The sequence below is a fragment of the Rhinolophus hipposideros genome (genome assembly GCF_964194185.1).
Source record: "Rhinolophus hipposideros genome assembly, chromosome: 17".
Taxonomy (NCBI): Eukaryota; Metazoa; Chordata; class Mammalia; order Chiroptera; family Rhinolophidae; genus Rhinolophus; species Rhinolophus hipposideros.
The window spans coordinates 54,778,870-54,795,863 of record NC_138063.1 but is presented as its reverse complement, the minus strand read 5'-3'; the positions used below and the strand labels follow the sequence as shown (position 1 = coordinate 54,795,863).

Sequence of the window (16,994 nt, the reverse complement as noted above, 5' to 3'; positions counted from 1 at the left end):
AAAACCAGGAGAGGTTCCAAGAAGGAAGTAATTCCAAGGAGGAAAAAGTGGTCAACAGTATTGAGAGGTCAAATTAACAAAGACATGTAAAAGAGACTCTGGATTTGGTAAAATGGAGCTTTTCAGTGACCCTTAAAGGAATGGGTTCAGGGCACAGTGGTGGCAACAGCTAAACGGCCTGAGGAAGTGAAGGCAGATCATTTCACTAGGTAGGGGTACTGAGGAAGAGGAAAGCTGTAGCAAAGAGATTGGGGTTAAGGAAGGTATTTCTTAAAAAGGTTAACAGTAGAGCATATTGTGCTAATGGAAATGCATCAACAAAGAGGGAGAAACTGATGCCACGAGACAGAGCAGGAGGAAGTCCCTGAGAAGGCAGGAATAGATGGGCCTAGATTCCAAGCAGAAGGGTTCATCTGTGATGGAAATAGAGGTTTCTCATTTAGCCTAATGGCTTCCATGTTTTCGATGATATGTGAGGCAAAGTCAAGAGCTGGAAAGAGTGACAGCAGGAGTAGGAGAGGATAGAGGGAGTAAGAGCTTTAAGAAGAAAGGAGCTGTTAAGTAACTGTTGGAAACTGGTAAAGGACACATACTAAGGAAGGCTAGGAGAAAGCCTAGTGTTGACCTGAGAGCTGAGCTCATGAATTAGTCAGCATCACTGTAGTTTTCTCTAGGAATGTTTACTGCTAGGATAGAGACATGGAGTAGGTAGACAATTAGGTTTACAAAGGTTGGGATTTTGCCAAACAGGAGTGCAGAGGGAGAGGGGCACAATGCAGTTAAGAATGTTTGTGGGAAAGTAATTACAATGATAAACCACAGAATTCAGGGAGTGTTGTAAGACAAGTGGGATGTGGATGGGGTGATGAAGAATGAAAAGGTAGTATGGTCAGTGGCCTGAAGGTCTGAATGAGGGCAGAGAACTGCTGTAACTTCTAGAGTAAGTGAGCTGGAAAGACGAGGGGTGAGGGGGCATGGTCAGGAAGTGACAGGCTTGAAACTAAGAGAGAAAACACCATCTGGTTATCGATGATGAGAAAATCCAGGAGGAGACCATAAAAGTAGGAAACTGAGTTTGAGTGGAAGACAAAAATCAATGCAAGGCCAAGAGCTAGAGAGCCAGATGACAGATGGTCCCAAATCCTTTCTGATAGGTCCCACATACAATCCTAGTCCTTTAGACTTGGGGGGGGGAGGGGGAGAGAGACAGAGAGCGAGAGCGAGAGCGAGAGCGAGAGCGAGAGCGAGAGAGAGAGAGAGAGAGAGAGAGAGGAAGAGAGGAAGAGAGGAAGAGAGAGAGAGGCTCAAAGTCACATCAGTAAGTGACAGAGCCAGGCTCTTCCCACTTTCCTTTCTTTTTTTTTTCCTCCTTTAGAATTATTTTATTAAATCATAAATGTACAACTGCTTCTTAACTCTACACACGCACTTAAATTTTTCAAAGGAAAAACGTTATGTCTTATTACACCATGATCATGGCTAATAGCTTTTCAAAACTTTGAGAAAAATCTTAAAAAAGGTTTCACCTGTCACCTGAAACTTACAAATTTAACATTATCAAAGAAGAAATGCTTCTACACTCTTACAAAGACCATGAGAAAGAAACAACAATTAAAAAGCTAAGAAACTGTCTCAAAGGCATTTTTTTTACAATCCTTCCTCCACAGTAAGGTAATGTTATTAAATAATCCAATTCATTCACAAAATGGCTCTCTGCATCTGCTCTGGTGTCTTCTGCAATATAACTGCATACTTATGCATGACTGAGATAAGAGTTTCCTTAACATTGTTATTTCGATAACCTCAAGCTGTTCTGTTACCTCTGGGCTCTCATCCTCTCCTATTTATACAGTGAAGCCCATAGCAAATAGGAAGAAGCTCAATATCGGCTTCTCCCTTCGTAACTCCCACTTCCTCCACTTCCTCCAGGACCATAGTTTCCTCCACCATATGGTCCCCCCATGTTCCTGCTACCACCAAAATTTCCACTCTTCATTGGACCATAGTTAGAAGGTTGCTGGTTATAATTTCCAAAATCACTGTAATTTCCTCCTCCATAGTTGTCATAACCACCTCCGTAGCCCCCACCCTAGTCGCCAAAACCAGGTCCTCCACCACCATAGCCTCCTCTTGCTCCTCCATAACCAGGGCTACCTCCAAAATTGCCACCTCCAGGTCCTCCTCCATACCCATTATAGCCATCCCCAAATGCACGACCACTTCCATAGCCATCTGATCCTCCTCTAAAGTTACTTCCTGGTCCTGGCCCAAAATTTCCACCGCCACCACGAGAATCTCCAAACTCAAAGTTGCCTCCTCTTCCACTTCTAGAACTTTGAACCTCCTGCATTTCTTGTCTAGACAAAGCCTTTCTTACTTCTGCATTATGACCATTGATGGTATGGTATTTCTGCAACACAATCTTATCCACAGGATCATGGTCATCAAAAGTAACAAATCCAAAGCCTCTTTTCTTTCCAGACTGCCTATCAGTAATTATCTCAATGGTATCAATTTTCCCGTATTCCTCAAAATAATCTCTAAGATGATGTTCCTCAGTATCTTCTTTAATCCCACCAACAGTTTCTTATCAGTTACATGAGCCCCTGGCTTCCCAGATTCCTGTCTTGCAACCGCACGTTTGGGCTCAACCACTCTCCCATCAATCGAATGAGGTCTCGCACAGCCATGGCAGCATCCACCTCAGCCATGGATGAAAAAGTGACAAACTCAAATCCTCTGGATCTTTTGCTTGCAGGGTCTCTCATTACCACACAGTCTGTAAGTTTTCCCCATTGCGCGTAGTAATTCCTCAAACTTTCTCCTGTGGTTTCGAAGCTCAAGCCACTAATAAAGGAACTGTTCCTTTTCTCTCTCCATGGCGGACTCAGTCGCTTCAGCCCGATTTCCCGCAGCCGAGCGAGATGAGAGATCTCCGCGGTCGAACACTAACCGGACTCGTCCTGGCGCTGTAGTGAAAACTGCCGCGGCTGGAGAAACAACACCGCTAGATGCACCTCCGCACAGCAAGCCGGCGTGCTGCTGCTCCCACTTGCCTTTCTTATTCAGCTACTAAACTTATTAGTAATTCTAGTCAAAGATCTAATGAGATATGGCGAGGGACGGTTCTCACCCAAAAGATCTAAAACTACAGGAATACACAGATTTGTTAAACGCCTGGATTTAAAAGTTTACAATTTTTAAGCTCCCCCAAATCCAGGTAATCATTGAAAAAAATTGCCAACGACTACTTGATTTTGTCCTGAAGTAAGGGGGTAAAATTTTAAACCTACCACAAATATACGGTTAACAAAGAAAAGACAATTAAACCCAATATGTCAGGAGCCATTTGAATGAAATAATCTTGTGATACAATACCTGAAGTTTCACCAGGTTCTGTTGTAGAAAAAGTAACAGTCTTGTTTCTTATCTCAACTTTTGTGGAAGGTGGTTTTGTCATTGGTTTTACCAGATGACTAGATGAAGGTTCAGCTGGAGATGGTATGCCAAATGGGCTAGAGGCCAAACGAGTGAGAAGTTCTTCTTGGGTCAAGTCTTCTCGAATTTGAACTTTCACAATTTTCTGAAATGATCCAAATAAAGGGATAAGACACAAATGCAGCAATCATTTTTAAAATGTAGTTTTTATTTTTAAGTCATGGTAGAGAAAAGTAAAGCCAAACCAATGAAAACACTGATAAATTTAAAAATTAAAGTTTATTCGGATCTCAAAGTAAATCTCTAACTTTATCTTTATCGCCTCTTCCCAAACTCCATTATTTTTTTCAAAGCAAATTTTGCAAATTAATAATGGCTTGTAGGCCCCAGTCTTCACTCTTGCCCCCACCCAGGAGAACCGTTCAGATCACTAATGGAAAATCTCTGTACTAAATCTATATTTAAATAAGTCTAGTTGGGCTGAAACAACAGACACCTTTATTTGATTTCGGAAATGTAAGTGCTAATAAGGATGATGACACTTAAACTACAGTGAGAAATGTTGCTTAAAAGAAGAAAGCACTTTATAAAGTACCTTTTGTCCATTGTCACAGTGTATATAGATCAAACCACTCCATGGAACCATTGAATGTTTTGTGGATAAGGAAGAATTAGGACTCACAAGAATTTGTAGCTTACTCCTTAAAAAAAGGATTGAATAATGAAAACCAAGAATATCTGATACTTTAATAGCAATAACCACAAGAGTTATAAATACTGTTCTATCAATAACCAATTTCCTTACTGCTCAGAAAGAGCAGAGAACAGAGGTGAGCTCCCACATACATCTGATTTTCAATCAATCCCCAACTCAGCGGCTAACAAAAAGATGAGTGACATGAACCCATGAACCTAAGGGCAAAACTGAAAACAGATCATACCACAGATATACCATTTAAAAAGCAATTCAAAATACAAATTTCTAGAGCAAAAGACCAATACTACAAAAGCTCTGAGCCACTTGATAATAAAGAACGATATTGTCACAGTACAAAGAAAATGTAATAGGTAGGGAGAAAATTGGAAGAAAAGAGAGGTGACAGAAAAGGAATGAAAAAAGACTGCTTCACCCATTTGCTAAAATTTCCTCTTCAAGAGCTATGGGATATCAAAGAAGACTTTAAAATGTGGACGATATAATCAGATTTGTGACTTAAATCACCAGTTATAAAAGCTATTTCAGTACACACATGTCAAAAATGGCAAAGCAAGATTATTTTCTATTGCTAACAGCTAAACATGTGGGGCAATGGAAAAAGTTATTTGTGAACAACCTGTCCTAACATTTCCCTAAATTTTCAACCATTAATTTTAAATATTAAATTGAATGCTTTGGTCCTAGGAATGTTTCTCTGGAATGTCCCAACCATACCTTACCTCAGTCTTAAGTCAAGTAAACTCTCCTAAAATGCATACTATTCCTTCATTTTTCAAAAGTAAATAAACTTCATGTTGCTCTTCTGCAAAGTTGCTATTTCTAAATATGAAGCAACTTTCAGATATGAATATTCTGTACCAATGCAGATAAAGTCCCTGAAGAGCTGCAGAGCTGTGGCTTTACCTCCTATCAAAAATTAAGTTGCATATAGAGGGCAGCTGCTTATCAACATTAGGCCCTAAAAGACTTCCTTCTATCTTAGAATATTCTTTGCAGAAAATGGCGAGCTATGTTATGGCTTAGACATAGTAAGTCTGGAATCTTTGTCTATAAATGCTCTTTAGATAAAACCAGCAGGATAAGCCAGACTCAAGGTAAAAGGAAAGACAGAGTCATCTGGGCTTTAGAGACCAATACCCCTCATCACAGGCCCAAATGTATCCCTGGCTTTGTAAGCAAGAGTAATATGTCAGATAACATTCCGATGTCTTCCACTATATGTCTTCCACTTCCTTCCGTCCAGGAACTCTCTCCCATCTTACATGTCTTTCTTGACGCTTTTAGGCTATCTACTACAATTGGTTGTTGACATGGTCTTTATTCCACAAAGCAGCACGAGTCTTGAACTCACTGTACCACACTGGAGCTCTGTACAGAATTAGCACACAGCAAAATTCTACTGAATAAATTAAAATGGTATATTATTTGATCCTGAAAAAGTCACCATGCTAGCATCTGAATAATACCCAAAGGAAAGAGAAGTCATACTTACTCTGGCTCAATAAATCCATGTTGTGGTGTTACTGTAAGGCAATGTGCTGGCCAGTACAGCTCAAATTTCAGTAACCTAACAGAATTATTTAAAATCTGGAAACGTCCAGTTTTTGCCAGATCACCTATTATATTAGATAAATGTTACTTACATTTATATAGCATTAGGGAAAAAAACAAAATTAATAAAAGTAAAAATAAATCCTACATAAGTACACTAGTAAACCAGCTCATTTTGCTTTCTCAACTGCCCAGTTACAGGAATTTCAAATCTCTGCTCAAGCAAGACCATCTAAACTACAAAGATACTGATCAAAGTTCAATACTGACAAAGATATAGAAAAAAAGGAAATCTGGAAATTGTTACCACCTGGTCTTAGTTTGGGCGCATACATAGAGGTACCAGATTTGTTCCTACTCTGAACCAACTATGTCAATGTTAAGGGTAAAAGAGTGCCAAATGAATTCTCTGGGGCAGAGTATGTGGTGGGAGGAAGGGACCAGGATCATGAGTGGCTGTGCCATACAGGGAACTGGGAATTTGGACCGAGGACCACAGCCTTGTGTCACAACAATGCTCTGGTCAAATCTGATTTAGGTCTCTAATAGACGAGAGGAGGATCTGTGAAAGCCACTGGTCACATTTACACCAGGTCCAAGTATATGTCCTAGATAAGCTATGGGTAGGGAGTAAGTATAGCTCTGGGTTTCAGAGTGAATCCCTGTCGTGTCGTTGTTGACATACTCACAAGTAGAAGGGGCTACCAAAATCAAGTGTGCAGGTTGGACAGTCCACATTTCTTCAGAGGATGATTTATCTTGAAGTGGGTGAACAGCTTGTGAAAGGAGTGGAGAACTCTGAGGACCTTTAACTGGTAAAACATCCAAAGAAACATTTCCACCATGTTTCTCAGGACTATCAGCTCCACTACAGAAAGCAAAAAAAAATAAAAATGATAAAAAGCTAGATTGTCATGTTTTTATATTAATTCTTCATAAATCTAAAAACATTTAGATAAAATTAAAACTAAAAGTACATTACATATTGTGTATGTTTCAGTGAATAAAAATCCTTCACATTGTGTATTCTTAATGTATAAAAACGAAAGTACAAAAAATAAATAAATAAAAACGAAAGTACAGTAAAGGTTAAATATCATTATGCTAATCTTTAATTAAATACTCAGTGATTTAATTTCTTTCATGCCTTGACTTCTGAATGCCATCTAAGATCTCTTAAAAGAATGTACTAGAAAATTACCCAATATTAAGAATTAAAAGAATAAAAACAATGAAACTCTTACTGTATCTATAACAACACAATGATAACTGGTTTCATGATGCTAACACCAAAAAACTTTAAAACAAGAAAGTCTTCTGGGAGAAATACACCATGGTAAAAAATGCCAATAAAGTTTAAGAAATTTTTATTAAGTTTGGAAAGTGTTTTCTAATAAGCCTTAGATTACAAAAAACTGTAATTCAAATAAATTTTATAATCATGAAAATACATGACTTAATTGAAGTCAACTGTGCCATACCCACATTCTCCTACCCTATAGTGGAACATGTCTTTATTTCAAGTCACCACTCAGGAGACAGAGAAATCTCTCTCTTCACCCTTACTTATTGCCCTCTCATTCCTTATTTTCAAAACAGACCTCTACTACCCCAGAGAAATAATGGAGGCACCAGTCAAGTCAGAAATAATTTTTAAAAATAAAAAAGGTTGATTCTTGGCTTTTTAGCTTTCTAAGAACCAGTTCCTCACAATAAGTGATTTTCAAGGTAATTTTTAATATATGTAACTACTATCTTTAATTCTTCCTTTGACTGACTATCTTAGAAGAAAATTAACATTACAACTATTCCCTACAAGTAGAGAATAAAAAGCAATCTGGCATGAGCTGGAGCACTGGGGTGATGGCGGGGGAGGGGGGATGTAAGTCAGCAGTGCGCTCTCAGTTGGTGGCACCGGGACTTGCACAGAACTTTCAGGCAATATGGGTCGAGGAAGACAGCCCACGTGATGAGAAGATTGATTAAAAATAGGAGGATGGAGTAAAATTTAAACATATTGAGGGCAATAGGGCCAGGATTCTCAGTATTGGAGAAAAAAAGGTACAATTAGAGAAAGGAAGAAAAAAATACACTGTATTGTTAGATTAGAATTGGAGTATCAGTGTTAACTCCTGGTTTTAACATATTTATAGACAGATATAGACACATACGGATTTATATGTAAATGCATTTATTTCCTACCTCTGTCCACTGAGTGGGATTAGAATTAATGACATCTCAAAAACAATAGCACACCTACTATCCAAATCTTGGTTTCAATACCATTCTCTACTAAAGGAACCAGGACTTCTAAAAGAAGTCCCAACTATTCTAGGGCTTGGTTAGGGAAAGTATAAGATGAACCTACTGTGTTTCCCCAAAAATAGGACCGGATCTTATACTGTATTTCCCCAAAAATAAGACCGGGTCTTATATTAATTTTTGCTCCAAAAGATACATCAAGGAGTGTTTTCAGGGGATGTCTTATTTTTTCATGTACAACAACTTACATTTATTCAAATAGTCATGTCATCTTTTTCTGGAACATTGTCATAACATACTAAATGTGTCTGTCTGTCTGACGATCTTAATTGGGGCTCAATTTCGGGGTAGGTCTTATTTTTGGGGAAACATGGTAGAATATCCTGTTCTGCCACTGCATAAGGAAGTGCTCAAAGAATGATTTGGGCACATCAAAGGGATCAAGGAGCCAAACTGACAGACCAAATGATGATAGTAAAAAATTAATACTGAACCCATGAGTTCATCATAACATAAGTACATAAAAAAGGGAAAATAAATCTCTTCCTCATAGTGGATAGACAATTGATAAATGTAGAAAGAAAGATGACAGTAGAAAATCACCATTTGATATGATTCAGGCAACAACCATCACTGTGGGTACATAAGTCTGAGAAGTAACGAGATAATTCATCATCTCCAGCTATCTCCCTACAAGATGTTAACTAACTTTACAGTGGAGAAACATGGCAAACGTCATTTTAACTAAATGATAAAATATTTCTATAATGAGACAAGTCAGCACAGCATTGTTTAACACCTGAGACGATGAACTGAGAAAACAAACAGCATCATTTCTGTGGTGTTCTGAATCTACAAACTGAAACTGAGGAATATTTTACAAAATAATTTGTACTCTATAAAAACATCAAGGTTATTGGTCAGAAAAGGGTTATTAGCAGTTGGCCTGCAGCCTATTTTCTCCTTTTTTTTAAACCATGGAATGCCTAGGGGAAAAAAATGACTTGGTCACATCCCCTAGTAAACTTGCTAATGACATCTCCTAGCAAATACACTAGTGTCCTTATCTACAGAATGTTTTTAACAAGATATTTCCGGTCTGTCTATAATTGTTGATGGTAAAGAAATCTAAAATTTACAAATTTATGTGGCATAGATGTTTGCAAAAATATCACCTGAACTATATAATTATCAGAGTATAGTGAGCTTTCATGATTGAAATGGCTCCCCTTTCTGTGTAAGCAATACATCACACGCACAACTTGCATTAAATGTGCAGCCACTATGGAAATCACTATGGAGGTATCTCAAAAAACTGGAAATGGAACTACCTTATGACCCAGCAATTCCATTCTTAGGTATCTATCCAGAGAAATCCAAAACACTAATTCGAAAAGACTTATGTACCCCTATGTTTATTGCCGTGCTTTCACAATAGACAGGACATGGAAACAACGGAAATGCCCATCGGTGGATGATTGGATTAAGCAACTATGGCACATTTATACGATGGAGTATAACTCGGCCATAAAAAAAGAATGAAATCTTACCATTTGCAAAGATATGGATGGACCTAGAAAACATTATGCTAAGTGAAATAAGTCAGATGGAGAAAGACAAACACCATATAATCTCACTTACATGTGGAATCTAAAGAATAGAATAAATGAGCAAACTAATCAGAAACAGTCTCAGCGATATAGAGGAAAAACTGATGATTGCTAGATGGGAGAGGTGGTGGGGATGGGAGATTAGAAAGCACAATCTGTAACCACAAGATTGTCAGGGGGATACGAAAGACAGTTTGGGGAATATAATCAATAATGTTGTAAAGATTTTGTAGGGTATCCGATTGACACTTGTCTTATTAGGGAGACCACCTCAGGGATGGTGTAGATGCCTGACCACTGCAATGTACACCTGAAGCTGAATAATAATGAATGTCAACTCTGATTAAATATATATATATAGTCACAGGATGTGGAGTACAGCATAAGGAACAGAATCAATGGAATTGTAACAGCTATATGTTACGATGTCAAAGGGGTGATAGGTTAGGGGAGGGTTATCACTTTGTGAGGGGTGTAAATGTCTAACTGTGACATTGTTTTGTACCCCAGAAACTAATAAGTAAGTGAGTAAATAAATAAATAAATAAATTTGAGCCAGAGTAGAGAATTAAGGTTGCAGTAAGGACCTAGGAAGCACCATCAACAATTCAAATTTCTTCATGTTTCACCTAAAAATATTAGTAAAGCTTAATTCTGGTGAACATCTTTGATTTGTAAATCTGATTTGGTAATCCAACCCTCTGTGTTATCTCAGTCAGGAAAGATAAGGAAAGACTAAGGAACTGTTCTTTGAAAGAGACCAAAGAGACAGGCTAAATACTAAATGCAACGTGCAATCTTAGATTAGATTCTGGACCAAAGGGGAAAGGGAAAGAGAAAGTTTGATTTAACAATAAAGGACATTATTGGGGAACTGGGAAAATCTGAATGAAATCAGTGGACTAGATGGTAGTACTGACTGTATCAATATTAATGTCCTAATTTTGATGGGTTTACCGTGGCCATGTAGGAGAATGTCTATGTTTTTAGGAAAACTTAGGGTTAACTGGTCATCAATTTATGCTTACTTGGTTCAGAAAAAAGTTATATATACATAAAGAATAGGTAAATGTGGTATAATGTTATTAATAACAACTGGGGAATGTCAGTACATGTAGCATATGGGAGTTCTCTGTAATATTTTTTAACTTTTCTGTAGATTTGAAATTATTTCAACTTAAACCAAAAATAAACATTTTTAGACAAAAAAAATAATAAAGTACAGGGAAAAGATCAGCTATACTAAGAATCTAATAATCTTGAAATCTGGTGACAGATGCTTTTGTTTTACCTTTTAGATTCTAAGTTAGCTTTGGAAGAAGGCTGAAGAAATTCTCTGCTAGAAATGTAATCTCTGAATTCTCCAATTACTGATAGTATAATTTTACGCATGTTTCCATAAAAGAGTTGAACATCATTAGACCGTTGGGGAAGATCATACACTGAAATAGAAAATAATGTTTCAAATACATGAATCCACATAATCATATCACAAAATAACATAAATTTGTATGTTTACAGCCACAAAATACTACTTTCCTAGGTTGGGGGTAAGTGACATTTTGATTTTTAATACTATTGACTAGCATGAAATTTTAGGCAGTTCGTTATCAACGATTAGCAGCTCAGGCTCTGGCCTTGGATTTGAACTACAATCTTGCCAAACGTTTGCTCTGTAACCTCTGACAACCTAACCTCTCTAAGCTTTAGTCTCTTCAAGTACAGTATAGAGTAACAATCTAGCTCATGGATTGTTGTGAGCATTAAAACAGAATGTTTTTAAAGATGTGGCACATTTATATAAAGCTTACTGTGGGCCAGGCACTGTTCTTATCCCTTTGCATATATTAACCTAGTTCACAACTCTTTGAGGTAGGCATTATTATCTCCACACCAAAGATGAGGAATCTAAAGCACAAAGGAGGTTGAGAGTACACAATTTGTATGTGGCAGTCTCACAGACATTTAACTTCAACAAATACAGAGGCAATATTAATTAAATATTGTAGATTAATAAAATAGTGCTGGAAGTTAACATCTCTAGATTAGTCGGCCTGAATTTATATGTACAAGAAATTTTATAGAACACTATCATATCTATTTATAAAAATAGATATTAAAATTATATTTTTAAATGGAAATTTTTATATTTTTAAAAGTTTATTGGGTGACAATTGTTAGTAAAGTTATATAGATTTCAGGTGTACAATTCTGTATTACATCAGCTATAAATCCCATTGTGTGTTCACCACCCAGAGTCAGTTCTCCTTTCATCACCATATATTTGATCCCCCTTACCCTCATCTCCCTCCCCCAACCCCCTTACCCTCTGGTAACCACTAAACTATTGTCTGTGTCTATGAGTTTTTGTTTCTCATTTGTTTGTCTTGTTATTTTGTTGTTTTTGATTCATATACCACATATCAGTGAAATCATAGGGTTCTCTGCTTTTTCTGTCTGACTTATTTCGCTTAGCATTATATTCTCAAGATCCATCCATGTTGTCACAAATGGTCCTATTTCATCTTTTCTTACTGCTGAATAGTATTCCATTGTGTATATAAATGGAAATTTTAAAACACAGTAAGTATACCGTATTTGCCGGCGTATAAGACGACTGGGCGTATAAGACGACCCCCTAACATTTCCACTCAAAATACAGAGTTTGTTATATACTCGCCGTATAAGACTACCCCCTATTCCGCACACCTTCCACACACCAAATAACTTTCAGTTTAAAATTTGCATCATACTTCTTTCTTTTGGCTGGTGCCATGATAGGGATGATAGGGGTTTGACTGGTCGACATTTTCTATGCTGTACTGTACAATGGTGCAGTATTGTGGTTGGCTGTTAGCTATATACAAAGCCTGATTTGATTGGTCCCTGCTCCCTGTTTGCCCGCCCTGTCACTATAGCAGTCTGGTCCACCCTTGCATCAGCATCTCCCTGGGACCTCACTAGTGCGCAAGTGCGAGCTCTTCAACATTCTAACAGGCACCATGATAGCGCAAGATCGCGAATCTTCAATGCATATGTAAAGAAATATACGGTAACCCGAATTTACCACACTTGCAAAATCGCACACAGCCGACCATACACCCAGTATGGTATCGCGATTCGCGATTTTGCGCTATCATACTAGGTGTATGCTCGGCTGTGTGCAATTTTGCGAGTGTGGTAAAATCGCATAACAGCAAAATCGCATAACAGACGAGCATACACCCAGCAGCGCTGCTGATGCCTGAACGGTATGTGGAATGAAGTGGGCGGGCATCGGGAGGCCACTATGGCACGGGGCAAGCACTATGGGCAGTCTATCTGAAGTGTACCTGGCGTATAAGACGACCCCCCCACTTGGAGGCATATTTTTCAGGGCCAAAAAATCGTCTTATACGCCGGCAAATAAGGTAAGTTGAAATTTACAATAACTAAGACATCTGACTCTAAAAGTTTAAATCAACTGTGAAAATATTTGCCAGTAATTATACATTTTGCAAAAGCGAGATTATAAATACTGGTAAGAGTAATAATGCTCAAACTAATGTTATTCAAAATAATCGCATAGAAATTCAACAGCAACATTCTCACAGGTGATCTAATTACTATACTAACAAAAAGTAAAGTGGGATTGTTTCCTCCCTTCATCTGGATGATAAATATACCATCTCAAGGAATCCAGTATCCGTTCAGGTAGAAACTGGCATCCCAAAGACCTCCTGAAATCCCAACTCAACCCTATCTTAGATGGGTGATCTCAGCAGGTTACTTATCTCTTCATTGGGTTTATATTTTGTACATGTAGCTCCCTCTCCCTTAAACATCCTTCCTCACTCTGGCCCCCATCTTCTCCACCTTGTCAACTCCTCATTCTTCAAGATTCCTCATCCTAAGTAAGGTACCTTCCTGTGGTCACACAGCAGCCTAGCCGTCTGTCCCCTCCAACCTTTCCCTAAGGAAAGAAGAAGTTGTGGGACTGTGCCTCTCTGGGATGGAGTTTGTAATATCCTGAGTCTCTCCATCTGGTCCTCAAGAGAAGGGTCTGCAGTCAACGACGAGTAAGGTTCCTCACGGGAGAGACAACTCAAGCCAGACGGGACCCCGTTGGGACCCAATGAGCTGTTATAAGAAACAATATGAGGGAGCCTTGCCCCTCCTTCTTGTTATTGTGGAAAGCTGCTGCTTGCCTCAGCTACTCCCTTTCACCTTATTGTGAAAGAAGCCCATTAGAGCAGTAAGATCACGCTCTTTCTACTCAGCTCATGGGATAGTTTCACCTTGAGGGACTCTCTCCCCCAGGGTGGTACATACCGCACCTTAGTCATCAGCGGACGACACGCTTTGGCTGTTTTGGGACAAATAATTGGGTATTGGTATCATTTTTTTGAAATAGTGTAAGAGTTTCCCAGAGCCTGCCCCTAATCATGTGATGTCCATTGTCTGTAATCAATAAATACTGTCGGCGACCCGATTCGGGGCTCCAGTCTCTTGAGACTGCGAGTCCCTTGGTCCTCTGTGATTTAACTGTATATGAGTCTCTGTCTCTTTATTAGAATTTAACCCTCGCCGCCTCCCTCGCCTTCCCATGGCTTGTGTTGTGCAGGTCGCAACACCCGTCTGTGCTCTCCCAGATTCCTAAACAAACTCTATCATAGCACTTTTCACACCGTACCTTAATCATCTGTCTTTTCCTGAGCCTGTAAGTCCATAAAGGGCAAGCACTGCATCTTTTACCACTATAGATTGGCACCCTGTACTCTCCATACATGCCCATTCAATCAATGAATGAAACGTCGCTGAAGGAATCATGAAAATGTGCCACGCTCTGAATGGTTACAAAGTCAGGCTACCTGTCAATCAGTCTTCACTACTGTTGCAATATGATACTAAGTGCTTGTGTTATAACTACATAGTATAGTATAGTTTAACTCTTTTTATTGGGATCTTTCTTGTGAGGAAGAGATAAGGAAGGTGAAGCTCAAAGAAGCTGAAGTGGCAGAGATGCGCCTTGAGTTTCAACTCCAAATCCAAGGTTCTGCCCATATTCAGCTCCTTTAACACACTGCTCACAAGATCCATTTCAAATCTTCATTATTTTTAACTAACCCCCACTACTACCTTCCCATTGAGGAGATGATCTAGACTCCTAATTACTAAAAAGATCACACAGTCTACATCATCTCTGCATAGGCATAAGTATCCTTTTCCTTTATCATTTCATATTTTAGAAACAATATACATTTCATCATTTAAAAACTAGAAAACAAAAATAGAGGGGAAAAACACTGTCACCTGAAATTCTACCACCAAACATACCCGCTATTAATGTTTTGGTGTGTAGACTCCTGCAACTTTACCTGTGCAGCTATATATGAATACAGTAAACTATTTTTATACCAAAATGAAATCTTATGCAAATTAAAAATTTTTTTCTTAATAAATGAAGAGATTTCCATGTCATTACTATAGAATCACATCATGGTTTTAATAGCTTCAAAAAATTATACTGAATAATTAAACCCCCTACTCTTGGGCATTTATGTTACTTCTAACTTCTTGCTATTATAGACAATACTGTGGTGAAAATTTGTACGTTTTTACACAGTACATATGTCTGAATACCTATCTTTTGTATTAGTACTAAACACCATCCAATACTTGAATTGTTTAGCTCAAATTGGGCTAATCATCTAAGTTAGTTACTCGACCACTGTCTACTTTGGATTTTTTGCCACTATCACATCTTCCATAACCATACAGTAGGTACAAAAAAAATCTCAAAATCGGTGCAAGTTTGCAATCATTAAATCTTAAATAGTAATTAATTTGAGTTTAATAATAACCATTCTCCCCCTTCTGTTTAAATTCTACACATAGAATTGGTGCAATAATTTATTAATAATATCTAACATTTACAAGCAAAATTCTTCATTTTATCTTCACAATACTTTTTTATGGATGAGAAGTTAGATAATATTCTTCTTCTCATTTAACAGATAAGAAAACTAAATTTCAGTGATGTAATTTGTCCAAAGTCACATAGAACTGTGCCTCAAACTCAGTCTGATGCATATCCAAACTAATACTCTTCCTCCTTATATAACATCACTGGACTTATAAATGACCCAAAAGATTTAAGAAATGTTGAAATTCTTACCTTCAGTTACTAGCAGTTCATCTTGAAATTCTTCAGTAAAATCAATGTTCTGCAGCACACTATGCTCTGGAAGTATCTGCTCTAGAATCCCTGGTTTATGCAACAGAGCTCTGCCAGGAGAGATTTTTATTCAAAAGTGGTTTTACATATACAATGACCTTAGATTTTTATTAGGGTATTTGGCAAATCCCACTAAGAGCATGATATACCAGGTCTGACAATTAAGTTCACGAACTTGTTGCAATGATGTTGCTAACCTTTTTTTGTATCAGAGAGATTATTCATTATGAATTTGTATCAACTGGACAGTTAACTAAGTTTACTATTTGGAAGTGCTGAAAAGGCTGCATGAAAAAGACGAAAACGACCTGAATTTTTGCCAATAATTCATGGCTCTTGCATCACGACAATGCACCAGCTCACATGGCACTGTCTGTGAGGGAGGTTTTAGCCAGTAAACAAGTAACTGTATTGCAACCCTCCCTACTCACCTGATCTGGCCCCCAATGACTTCTCTCTTTACCCTAAGATAACGGAAATGTTGAAAGGAAGGTATTTTGATGACATTCAGAACATCAAGGGTAATATGACGACAGCTCTGATGGTCATTCCAGGAAAAGAGTTCCAAAATTGCTTTGAAGGGTGGACTAGACAGACACTGGCTTTGGTGCATTAACTTCCCAAAGGGAACACTTCAAAGGTGACTGTAGTGATATTCAGCAATGAGGTATGTAGCACTTTGTCTGGGATGAGTTCGTGAACTTAACTGTCACACCTTTGTTTTAGTACATAAACCTCATGTTTTAAATCCTAATATAAGTAACTTTAAAAAGAAAACCTGTTTTGGAAGTTGTTTTAAAAATTATACGTGGTAGTACAACCATCAGTTTCAGTTAAATATTAACATCAAAACAAGAACTCCCTAATATTAGAGTAGAAAGAATAAAATTAGATTTTTTTTTCAGGTCTTATATTCTCATTATTTGTGATAATTTGGTCACAGTTAGAAATTTCTCAGAATAAAAAGAATATGCCGGAGGGAGGGGGTAATGAAGGTAAGGGGGATCAAATATATGGTGATGGAAGGAGAACTGACTCTGGGTGGTGAACACACAATGGGATTTATAGATGATGTAATACAGAATTGTACACCTGAAATCTATGTAACTTTACTAACAACTGACACCCCAATAAACTTTAATTAAAAAAAAATGCCAATAAAATGACATATATAAGACATCAAAGGGAGACATTTAAA

General features: G+C 37.9%; 1 protein-coding gene and 1 pseudogene across 10 annotated transcripts in view; both read right to left on the bottom strand.

The window, feature by feature from the left end:
- The window catches only part of CEP192 (centrosomal protein 192), a 148,701-nt gene that overhangs the window by 17,381 nt on the left and 114,326 nt on the right, over window positions 1-16,994 (bottom strand). For all 9 annotated transcript variants that reach the window (XM_081078513.1, XM_081078514.1, XM_081078512.1 and 6 more), the window contains 6 exons: window positions 15,737-15,846; window positions 10,871-11,021; window positions 6,397-6,575; window positions 5,649-5,772; window positions 4,034-4,139; window positions 3,379-3,583 (listed from right to left, as the gene is read on the bottom strand). In XM_081078513.1, coding sequence (XP_080934639.1) covers window positions 3,379-3,583; window positions 4,034-4,139; window positions 5,649-5,772; window positions 6,397-6,575; window positions 10,871-11,021; window positions 15,737-15,846 — 875 coding nt within the window. The remainder of the gene's footprint in view (window positions 1-3,378; window positions 3,584-4,033; window positions 4,140-5,648; window positions 5,773-6,396; window positions 6,576-10,870; window positions 11,022-15,736; window positions 15,847-16,994) is intronic.
- On the bottom strand, window positions 1,741-2,880 carry LOC308509915 (heterogeneous nuclear ribonucleoproteins A2/B1-like; annotated as a pseudogene). The gene has a single exon. The product of its transcript is annotated as a heterogeneous nuclear ribonucleoproteins A2/B1-like (transcript).